The following is a 12299-nucleotide window of genomic DNA, read 5'->3' as shown; positions in this document are numbered from 1 at the left end:
TCTAAATTAGGTCTAAGGGTTCTACATTCTAAATTAGGTCTAAGGGTTCTACATTCTAAATTAGGTCGAAGGGTTCTACGTTCTAAATTAGGTCTAAGGGTTCTACATTCTAAATTATGTCTAAGGGTTCTATTATAAATTATGTCTAAGGGTTCTACGTTCTAAATTAGGTCTAAGGTGTCTATGTTATAAATTAAGTCTAAGGGTTCTATGTTATAAATTAAGTCTAAGGCTTCTATGTTCTAAATTAGGTCTAAGGGTTCTACATTCTAAATTAGGTCTAAGGGTTCTACATTCTAAATTAGGTCGAAGGGTTCTACGTTCTAAATTAGGTCTAAGGGTTCTACATTCTAAATTATGTCTAAGGGTTCTATGTTATAAATTATGTCTAAGTGTTCTATGTTCTAAATTATGTCTAAGGGTTCTGTGTTATGAATTAAGTTTAAGGGTTCTATGTTATAAATTATGTCTAAGGGTTCTACGTTCTAAATAAGGTCTAAGGGTTCTACATTCTAAATGAGGTCTAAGGGTTCTACGTTCTAAATTAGGTCTAAGGGTTCCATGTTATAAATTAAGTCTAAGGGTTCTTCCTTCTAAATTAGGTCTAAGGTTTCTACGTGCACTGCATGGCATACTAGCTGAAGTCAGTCCTTTAAAAGACTGACTTAGGTGATCCAACAGGTTTAGTAGTCTGCCAGGCTTTTTAAATGACCGTTATCTCTGACAGACGCGTGTTCCCTGACTACTGAGTTACCAAATACATGTGGAAACTATGATTACCACAACAGAAAAACACAAAACCATATGCAAACCACGAAACTTACAGTATTCACAGATATCACCCATTTCCCCGGTTTTTTTTATAAGTTAAGGGTTAAGGTGCTACTTGGGAACTTGTGGGGAGAGAATTAGGTTTTCAGCATATCTCATATGTCCTCTTGTAAAAGTGCTGCTCTTTGAATGTTTTCCACTTTGGCTCAAACATATCAAAATCTGTTCTGTTCTTTTTCCCAAGTTTGAAAATTCTCTTTAACAAAAGGTCATTTTATTTATCAGCCTTCAAGGCAGATCTGTTTTTCATGTAGGAGAAATGTTCATAGTTTTCTTTTCCTCCCTCCCCCCTTTTTACCCCAATTGTATCCGGCCAATTACCCCACTCTTCCGAACCGTCGCTGCTCCACCGCCTCTGCTGATCCGGGGAGGGCTGCAGACTACCACATGCCTCCTTCGATACATGTGGAGTCATCAGCTGCTTCTTCTCACCTGACAGTGAGGAGTTTCACCAGGGGGACGTAGCACATGGGAGGATCACGCTATTCCCCCCAGTTCCCCCCCCCCCCCGAAGAGGCACCCTGACCAATCAGAGGAGGCGCTAGTGCGGCGACCAGGACACATACCCACATCCGGCTTCCCAACTGCAGACACGGCCAATTGTGTCTGTAGGGACGCCTGACTAAGCCAGAGGCAGCACAAGGATTCAAACCGGCGATCCCCATGTTGGTAGGCAACAGAAGAGACCACTGTGCTACCCAGATCATGGTTCATGGTTTTAACAGGTTAACTGGGCCAACTACTAATACAAAGCAATTGGCCATGGCCATAAAATGAGGTGTAAAGGTGAATGTTTCTACAGGTGGAACCGTTGCCGCATTCATTAGGCTGCAGTGTCAAGTTCCATAGTCTACATTTAAGTCGTATGAAAAACCTGTCGGAGTGGCAGCGTAACCATGTTTAGCTTGAGTTATGTGATAGCACTGTTCCTCCATAACTGTGATTTACCTTGATAGTGCAGACTGAACATGCCATGGTCAGTCTGTCGGAGGCTGCGATAGTGAATTTGCACCTGATTTGTTGAACTGCGAATCACTTGACCCTCTCTCATTAGGGTCTCGTTGGCTAACAGTTCTGGTGCCAAACCTCCATATCCCAGTATGGTCAGAGACTCCTCCTTTGACAAGTTAACCTTCCTCACCTAAAACGAAGATAAGACATAGAAAGTCATACTTCAAAGTACAATGGAATACTGTAGTTACGTCCTTTGATTCTATTTTTGAATCATTCTTATTGCCAAATTTTGGTCTTTCACATACTTGCAATACAGTTTCTTTTACTAAGAAAGAACATTTACGATCTTCACTTTTGTCCCCGTATTGCTCTAGTTCACTTGAATGGTACCTCAGCCTATTTCAACTTCACTTCAAGGGCAACATTAAAATAAATATGCCATGGAACATATTATACTATATTGCATTATATTATATCATACTATACTGGATGTGAGTGTAAAATTTGGTATGATTTGCTGCAACTTCTTTCAGGTCATTACCTGAATTTCCACTCCGTAACCCGCGTACACAATAATGCTGTAAGTGCATTCAAGAGGGGAAAAAGAAGATGAAGATGCAGGATCCGGTGACTCCACATTATCCTCCATCCCTGACAAAGTCGCGTTGCACTGCACTATACGGAAGGAGAAGATGATCATTCAGAGCAAATGTGTGTTTATAGGGAAAAACGTCTACCATTTCTATTGAGCACTCATTTTTGTTTGGAAACCTAACGTTATCAAGGCAAGGTTGGCTAGCGCATGTGCTCTTCTTAAAGGAAAGCTCTATGTAGTTACACACATGCAGAAATCTGCTAATTTGACCTTGACTATCTCTATCCATCCATCCATTATCCAAGCATCCCCGCAACCCTGAGAGCTTATCCTGCTCTCAGGGTCACGAGGATGCTGGAGCCTATCCCAGCAGTCATTGGGCGGCAGGCGGGGAGACACCATGGACAGGCCGCCAGGCCGTCATAGGGCCCAGCCAAACCCATAGAAACTGAATGAGAGAAGAATGATCATTGAACTGTTTACCATGGTCATTTGAGAAGTTCAAAAGAAAATGGCAATACTTATTAGTGGTCATGGTGAGAACAGACATCAGTGGGGCCGCAAATGTTCGTGCTACTCCACTATTGATTTGGTTGTTCCTGCAAAACCTCAACATAGCGAGTCCACGACTTTTAAAAAAAAGTCTTCTTGGCTGCAGTGATAGCACTCGGGAGATCTCGCTCTTCTAAGAGGACAAAGTCTGTAGTATGGGCATATTTTAGTTACATTAAATGTGCTGAACCTTGACTACCTCTACAAGAGCATTTGGGGGTTAAGTGCTTGTTAACTTTGCCCGCCTCAACCACAATCCAGGAGACAAAAAGCAAACAACATTTTGCACATCCCAAAGCAGGTGGCTCACTTGTTAGCTTTGTTAAAAAGAAGTTCTTGGCATCGACTCTCAGCCCTGATCCATCTGTGTGGAATTTGAATATTGTCCAAACATGTGCAGGTTAGGTGAGTTGGAAATGCTAATGTGAGCGGTTGGTTATCTGTGTTAACTCTGCAGTGGACTGGCATCCTGTCCAGGGGTTGATCCTGACTTTTGCCCAATGCATGCTGAGATAGGCTCCACAACCTACTGCGATCCTGACCAGCATAATCATATAGAAAATGGATAGATGAACATCCAAAAGTATGTACCAGTGTGTTTTCTACCTGCACTTCATGAGTTAAATCAGCTTCTGAGTTGTATGAGCAGCTTATCCACCTGTGAAGACAGCGCTTCACTTTCAGCTTCACTGGTTAAGGAAAGCTTTAGGCTGCGGTATTGATTCTCAGAGTGATTGGTCGTCCAAGCCATCCTTTCACATTACAGTGTCTAGAAGAAGGCTGACTGCAGCCAAAACAAAAACCTTCCAAAATGTCCCTCCACCTTTCCTCTAACCTCACTGATCCTTCTCCTGGTTTGGCCTTTCTCTCCACTCATGTTTTCTACCACCTACTGGCTCACCACATCTCCTCATCCTTCTTTCAGACCACCTCCAAAGGTGCACTTTCCATTTCCACTACTGTAAAATAGAAAAATTGTTCATGGTCTTATTCACTGTAAAGTCGACAGACCTCCCTCAGCCAATGAGGGATACTGTTGTGGAGTATCACCGAGTATTTCAGGCAATGATTTCCACGTGCTACCATTTGGTGCTTCAGCGACTCTACTATTAGTTACTCGGTCTTGCTGACACTGACTGACACAAGTCTGTGAAATGAATGCAGTCGTTGCGTGGATGTTGGGCCAGTGATAGTACTGCAGGTACTGGTGATAACAATAAAACACATTCTATTCATTCACCTTTGTTTTCTTGATGCCTGAATAACTAATTGTGTTTCGTTGACACTTTTCTATTCACTTCAGTACATATTTAAACGCTATGTTGAAACTGAGGAATAAAAACTGCATCTAGGATTCTTCAACAACACCCTTGGAGGATAACAATCCTGTTTATCTCAACATGGTGAATATACCATCATAAACTGCTTTTCACTGAGCACAGTTGGACTGTACAGTTATTCTCCATGCCTTGTTCCTAGCCATAATTAGGGTTAAAGATCCACATCCAAACAGAAAGGTCAACGTAGACCATCTAACTGACATACTTGGTTGCAGATCCATCTCAGCAGTTTTAACCAATATTATTTCATTCTTCGTTTGAGCTATGGGCAAACAAGGGTCACAAATATTGGCCTCTCTCAGGACATAAAACAAAGGCCATGATGGGTATTTCTTCACCCATTTGATGGGCCGAGACTAGGCGTTGATCATTTTGCTGATAAGGAATACATGAAATCAAGGACATTATTTTTAAAGGCAGCTATTTCTAAGTCTGAGCAAGAGACACGTGGTGATCAGGCCTTTGCTTTGCCATAATGGCAGCAAAACCAGTCTTTTTTTTCTTTTTTTACTACTTTATTGATCCCTGTGGGGCAATTCTTTCTCTGCATTTAACTCACCCTAGCTGTGTAGCGAGGAGCAGTGGGCAGCCACTGCGCAGCGCCCGGGGACCAACTCCAGTTGGTCTTGTCATGCCTCGGTCAGGGGCACAGACAGGAGTACTGACCCTAACATGCATGTCTTTTTGATGGTGGGGGAAACTGCAGCACCCGGAGAAAACCCACCACAGACATGGAGAGAACATGCAAACTCCACACAGGGGACGACTTGGGATGACCCTCAAGGTTGGACGACCCCAGGTTCGAACCCAAGACCTTCTTGCTGTGAGGCGACAATGCTAAACACGGGGCCACTGTGCCACCCATTTTATTTTATTTTTTTGAGATAACTACTAAAAACAAAAGTGTACAAAGAGCCATTCTTATATTTTCTTATATATTATGTATCAACTGTATGTATTCTACATCCCCACGTCTGTGTGTAATCTGTGATGTTACATTATCATTCTTATATATTATGTATCAACTGTATGTATTCTACATCCCCACGTCTGTGTGTAATCTGTGATGTTACATTATCATTCTTATATATTATGTATCAACTGTATGTATTCTACATCCCCACGTCTGTGTGTAATCTGTGATGTTACATTATCATTCTTATATATTATGTATCAACTGTATGTATTCTACATCCCCCACGCTCTGTGTGAAATCTGTGATGTTACATTATCATTCTTATATATTATGTATCAACTGTATGTATTCTACATCCCCACGTCTGTGTGTAATCTGTGATGTTACATTATAATTCTTATATATTATGTATCAACTGTATGTATTCTACATCCCCCACGCTCTGTGTGTAATCTGTGATGTTACATTATCATTCTTATATATTATGTATCAACTGTATGTATTCTACATCCCCCACGCTCTGTGTGTAATCTGTGATGTTACATTATCATTCTTATATATTATGTATCAACTGTATGTATTCTACATCCCCACGTCTGTGTGTAATCTGTGATGTTACATTATCATTCTTATATATTATGTATCAACTGTATGTATTCTACATCCCCACGTCTGTGTGTAATCTGTGATGTTACATTATCATTCTTATATATTATGTATCAACTGTATGTATTCTACATCCCCACGTCTGTGTGTAATCTGTGATGTTACATATAATTCTTATATATTATGTATCAACTGTATGTATTCTACATCCCCACGTCTGTGTGTAATCTGTGATGTTACATATAATTCTTATATATTATGTATCAACTGTATGTATTCTACATCCCCCACGCTCTGTGTGTAATCTGTGATGTTACATTATAATTCTTATATATTATGTATCAACTGTATGTATTCTACATCCCCCACGCTCTGTGTGTAATCTGTGATGTTACATTATAATAACTCTGTTACTTTTTTGTATTTTGTGCATTTGACACCTCCAAGGATAGAGGGTGTCACGCGTTGTATATATCATCATAGATTGTCATCTGTTGTTGTATATTGTAGAGACCTTCGAGACTACCTTGTGATTTTGGGCCACACAAATGAACTTACCCTGAGTTATACATGATATATTAGTTGTGATTTAATTTGCTGTTTATTTAATATTTCACCTGTTTATAAGTCACATGTTGCACTTAATGCTTTTGCTTTAGACTGTTTTTATTGGTTGTAAAAGACACTGAAAGAGACTTAACCATGAATACTTCTTTCCCCTGAAAAACTTGATAGTTTTTTGTTTTTTTGTTTTTTGTTTTATTTCTCCCAATTGTACTTGGCCAATTATCCCACTCTTCTGAGCGGTCCAGGTCATCCCCCCCCTCTGCTGATCCGGGGAGGGCTGCAGACTACCACATGCCTCCTCCCATACATGTGGAGTCACCGGCCACTTCTTTTCACCTGACAGGGAGGAGTTTCACCAGGGGGAAGTAGCGCGTGGGAGGATCATGCTATTCCCCCCAGTTCCCCCTCCCCCCGAGCAGGCACCCTGACCGAACAGAGGAGGTGCTAGTGTGGCGACCAGGACACATACCCACATCCGGCTTCCCATCCACAGACATGGCCAATTGTGTCTGTAGGGACGCCTGACCAAGCTGGAGGTAACACGGGGATTCGAACTGGCGATCCCCGTGTTGTGTTGGTAGGCAACGGAATAGACCGCTACACTACCCAGACGCCCAACTGCATACAGTTTTTCTCAGATTTTTTTTACTCCCTAGGTGTAAGACTGGTTGGAGGCAACTGGAAAATTTTGAGACATGCAAACCAAAGTGACAGTATATACTGTATGTATATGTATGTGTATACTATGTATATGTATGTATATACTATGTATATGCATACACTGTATAAATAAACTGCTACTATTCCCTCTCCTCTGTCTGCCTCTCTTTAGAACGTTTGCACTAAATTCTGTCATCCAGAGGTATTGTACAAGCACAACATTACTTGTAGGAGAAGGACCGGGGCACATACAATTGAATATTAGAAGTTATTGACATGTTAAATTATAATCTAGAAACTATACTATAGGTACAACATGAGTGGCGCTGGATACTAAATGTAAACTAGACATGTGATGATGCTGTTTACTGTGTGGAACACCTCTTGAGATGGTTTGAAGTTTGGTAGCTGAGCTTCATCTAAACTTAACAGTCAGCTACAAAGTTGAAATGATACTGTAGGTGATGGACTTGTTGCCTCTTTCCATCTGTCAAACCTAAATCCACATTTTTTCCTTTGCAAGTAACTCAAGACTAAACAAGTTTGATCATCCTATTAAAGAAAGGTGTCTTCTCGTTTTCCCTCAGAGGCAGCAGGTGAATCATAAAGACACATGGTGCTACCATGAGAACAGTTTGTGGTTCTGAAACGGCTGGTGTCCCCTTCAGCTTGCAAAATGTTGCATTACAAACATTGTGAATGTAAATATTCCCTCTGGCATTTTGGACACGAGTTTATGTGAACCACTTTTGTGAGGAAAACAGCCAAAGCTAAGTGCAAACCAGCTTCCAGTAAATTCACAGCAACATGTACCTGGCATATGCATTGTGGTTATAGTTGTTGTCGTAATCAGGGTTGTGGTGGTCTCCTCTTCTATGGGCGGTGATGTCATCATGTTCCTGGATCCCGTCAGGCCGGGTGAGGATGACGAGGCTAAAGCTGTCGTAAGCACTCCTGGTGATATGACTGTGGCTGTAGACTCAGTCTGCCCAAGGCGGGGGACAGCCTGAGTTGGGTTGGTGGTCGTACCTGCAACGTCACAGTTTTCAGTGAATGTCAACATCAATTCTGGTGAGTGACAATCATGTCATTCTGTAGCCACAGTGCTGCAGCTGTTACTGACGGCTGTGTTGCTCTACCTGCGCCTACAGAAGCCTGCCCCAGGTACTCCTTACTCTGCAGGGCAGCATGGATCAGGTCCCCAAGTGGATAGGAGTCTGGGGTTGATGTGGGTTGAGAATCAGGGTCAGGAGTCATAAAGCTCATTCCTGACAAAGAAAAGGTGCTATGTATGTACATATATTTCTTCTTTTTTTGTATTTACAGATGATAACAGCGACATGAAGATTCACAATGGACAAAATTGGTGGAAACTTGGTAGTGCAGTTGTAAAACAAACAACTGGTGCTTAACCAGAAGAGTTCATTCATTCATCCATCCATCCATCCATCCATCCATCCATCCATTCATTCATTCATCATCAGCCGCTTCTCCAGGGTCGGGTCACGGTGGCAGCAAGCTAAGCAGGGCACTCCAGACGTCCCTCTCCCCAGCAACGCCCTCCAGCTCCTCCTGGGGGATCCCAAGGCGTTCCCAGGCCAGATTGGACCTGTAGTCCCTCCAGCAAGTTCTGGGTCTACCCCGGGTTCTCCTCCCAGTTGGATGTGCCTGGAAAACCTCCAAAGAAAGGCGCCCAGGAGGCATCCTAATCAGATGCCAAAACCACCTCAACTGGCTCCTTTCGACGCGAAGCAGCAGCGGCTCTACTCCGAGCTCCCTCCGGATGTCCGAGCTCCTCACCCTATCTCTAAGGCTGAGCTCCTCACCCTATCTCTAAGGCTGAGCCCTTCACCCTATCTCTAAGGCTGAGCCCTTCACCCTATCTCTAAGGCTGAGCTCCTCACCCTATCTCTAAGGCTGAGCTCCTCACCCTATCTCTAAGGCTGAGCTCCTCACCTTATCTCTAAGGCTGAGCTCCTCACCCTATCTCTAAGGCTGAGCTCCTCACCCTATCTCTAAGGCTGAGCTCCTCACCCTATCTCTAAGGCTGAGCTCCTCACCCTATCTCTAAGGCTGAGCTCCTCACCCTATCTCTAAGGCTGAGCTCCTCACCTTATCTCTATGGCTGAGCTCCTCACCCTATCTCTAAGGCTGAGCTCCTCACCCTATCTCTAAGGCTGAGCTCCTCACCCTATCTCTAAGGCTGAGCTCCTCACCCTATCTCTAAGGGTGAGCCCTTCACCCTATCTCTAAGGCTGAGCTCCTCACCCTATCTCTATGGCTGAGCTCCTCACCCTATCTCTAAGGCTGAGCTCCTCACCCTATCTCTAAGGCTGAGCCCTTCACTCTATCTCTAAGGCTGAGCCCTTCACCCTATCTCTAAGGCTGAGCTCCTCACCTTATCTCTATGGCTGAGCTCCTCACCCTATCTCTAAGGCTGAGCTCCTCACTCTATCTCTAAGGCTGAGCCCTTCACCCTATCTCTAAGGCTGAGCTCCTCACCCTATCTCTAAGGCTGAGCCCTTCACCCTATCTCTAAGGCTGAGCTCCTCACCCTATCTCTAAGGCTGAGCTCCTCACCCTATCTCTAAGGCTGAGCTCCTCACCCTATCTCTAAGGCTGAGCTCCTCACCCTATCTCTATGGCTGAGCTCCTCACCCTATCTCTAAGGCTGAGCCCTTCACCCTATCTCTAAGGCTGAGGTCCTCACCCTATCTCTAAGGCTGAGCCCTTCACCCTATCTCTAAGGCTGAGCCCTTCACCCCATCTCTAAGGCTGAGCTCCTCACCCTATCTCTAAGGCTGAGCTCCTCACCCTATCTCTAAGGCTGAGCCCTTCACCCTATCTCTAAGGCTGAGCTCCTCACCCTATCTCTAAGGCTGAGCTCCTCACCCTATCTCTAAGGCTGAGCTCCTCACCCTATCTCTATGGCTGAGCTCCTCACCCTATCTCTAAGGCTGAGCACAGACACCCTATGGAGGAAACTAATTTCAGCTACAAAAACACAACCAGAAGAGTTGTGTTTTCCTAGCTGCATGGCCATTCTCCACCTCGACAGTAGAACAACACACACACACACACACACACACACACACACACACACACACACACACACACACACACACACACACACACACACACACATTTCTTACCTGAAACTAGGTGGAGCAGAGAGACAGACAGTATCACAGTGACAAGTGAGAGCCCCATGGCTTTGGATGTGTCTGGGTGACCTGTAAAGAGCCAAATGATTAAACACACAGGTTTAATGAGCAACATTATTAATCAGCTGATCATTTTCCCATTACTCATCATCACAGCCCTGAGAGGGACAAGAGTCACTTTAACTGAACCACAGTCTCTCAACTTGGCACGCACCTGTCATGTTTACCACATTACTATATATACCCTTCTGAAAACACCACCCAGCCAGCCAGCCAGCCAGCCAGCCAGCCAGCCACCCGTATTTCCTTTCGGTGTCCCCGGGAGAAAGCCAGCAGCTACGTGACGTGTATGTACAGCATGCAGGCCACGCTGGTGGAGGGCAGGTCTACACAACAGTTCAACAGCATACTGGCTGGATTTACCAAATTACAGACCCATGTATCTGCTGTCTAATCTAAACTATGATAGCAAGCATGGGTGAAACACACACACACACACACACGCACGCGCGCGCGCCCCCCCCCGCGTGTATTTTCTTCCCAAAGTCTGCAAGCAAATGGCAGAAATTGCGGTGTTGCGATATTCAGCCCACCCGTCATGCAGCGCGGACTACACACTTCCCGTCACGTCACATGTCTTTTATCATACGGCCTGTATCACAACACGTCATCTATCACAACACGTCATCTATCACAACACATCATCTATCACAACACGTCATCTATCACAACACATCATCTATCACAACACATTATCTATAACAACACGTCATCTACCACAACACGTCATCTATCACAACACATCATCCATCACAACACATCATCCATCACAACACATCATCCATCACAACACGTCATCTATCACAACACGTCATCTATCATCATACATGGTTGTCTGTCGTTATTCGAGGCGTTTCCTCGACGGAAATACCAGCGCGGTGTTGTGTCCATGATGATGATGATGATGCTGATGCTGATGGGGCTGTACGAGGCGGCATCACCCGGCCTCTTTGTGTGGAGGACATGAAGGCTGCACCTCTCCGGGACGACGACATGTTCATCCAGGTGTCGCGCTCTTACCTTGCTCTTCCGCGCTGGCTGCACCGGGCGGCCGTGCTCCTCGGCGGGATCTCCTGCTGCTTCGGGGAGACGAAGGGCTATTATCATAGGGATGCTGCTGCCGCCGCTACCGCTGCCTCTGCCGCTGCCTCTGCCGCTGCCGCTGCTGCCTCTGCTGCTGCTTCTGCTGCCGCCGCCGCCGCCGCTGCTGCTGCCGCTGCTGGAAAATGCCCGTGTGGCTGCTGGTGGTTGACGCAGTCAGTTATGGTGTGAGGGTATTTGCGTTAAGGCTGCAGGTTGCCCCCTAGTGGTCACACGGGGGACTCGCGGCGTTGGAGAGGCGGTGTTCGACGTTAAGGCTGCAGGTTGCCCCCTAGTGGTCGCACGGGGGACTGGCGAGGCGGCGTGTGGGACGCTGGGGCTGCAGCGGTGTAGTGAGAGCAGCTGCTCAGGCTGCACCGCACAACAAGGTAAACTGCGCGCGTGCTATGAGACTGCTTCTTTAGACGCATGCATGTGCCGTAAGATATTCATGCTGACCCCCCCCCCCGTAATGGTAGGGGGACACGCGATGGTTTGCGGATGCGGCTGTTTAAGATAAGCGGCTGCGCAGAACGGGAGACCTGCAGGGGCGGATGCGCAGCACATACGGGGAGAATGAAGCAGGGAGGGTGTTGTGTTGTGTTGTGTTGTGTTGTGTTGTGTTGTGTAGTGCCGGCGTGTTGTATCACGTTAGAGCCTGCCTGGGCTCTCTCTACCTGCCAATACTCGTGCCACGATCCTCTGCAAGAAGCCCGGAACACACACACACACACACACACACACACACACACACACACACACACACACACACACACACACACACACAACGATGGCCACATCTGAAAGGATGTTGACGTGTCAGATGAGTGGAGCAAATGGAGCGGCTTGCGCTGTGTGTACTCAGGGCTGAGCACAAATGCAACGGGGTGACTGTTAATGTTACACGTTAATAACAATAATAATAAGAAGAACAATAATACATTTTATTTGTGGGCGCCTTTCAGAGCACTTAA

General features: G+C 45.2%; 1 protein-coding gene across 1 annotated transcript in view; it reads right to left on the bottom strand.

Moving 5' to 3' along the window:
- Positions 1–11432, bottom strand: part of sez6l2 (seizure related 6 homolog (mouse)-like 2) — a 40210-nt gene extending 28778 nt beyond the window's left edge. The window contains exons 1-6 of the mRNA XM_056287942.1: positions 11266–11432; positions 10174–10254; positions 8161–8289; positions 7835–8050; positions 2327–2460; positions 1780–1972 (exon numbers count right to left, since the gene is read on the bottom strand). Of these exons, the coding sequence (XP_056143917.1) occupies positions 1780–1972; positions 2327–2460; positions 7835–8050; positions 8161–8289; positions 10174–10231 (730 nt within the window). The 5' untranslated portion in view covers positions 10232–10254; positions 11266–11432. The remainder of the gene's footprint in view (positions 1–1779; positions 1973–2326; positions 2461–7834; positions 8051–8160; positions 8290–10173; positions 10255–11265) is intronic.
- Positions 11433–12299: the final 867 nt, after the last annotated feature.

The sequence above is a fragment of the Lampris incognitus genome, chromosome 10 (genome assembly GCF_029633865.1).
Source record: "Lampris incognitus isolate fLamInc1 chromosome 10, fLamInc1.hap2, whole genome shotgun sequence".
NCBI lineage: Eukaryota > Metazoa > Chordata > Actinopteri > Lampriformes > Lampridae > Lampris > Lampris incognitus.
Note: the sequence above shows the minus strand (reverse complement) of the source record. Positions and strands in the feature narration are given on the sequence as shown.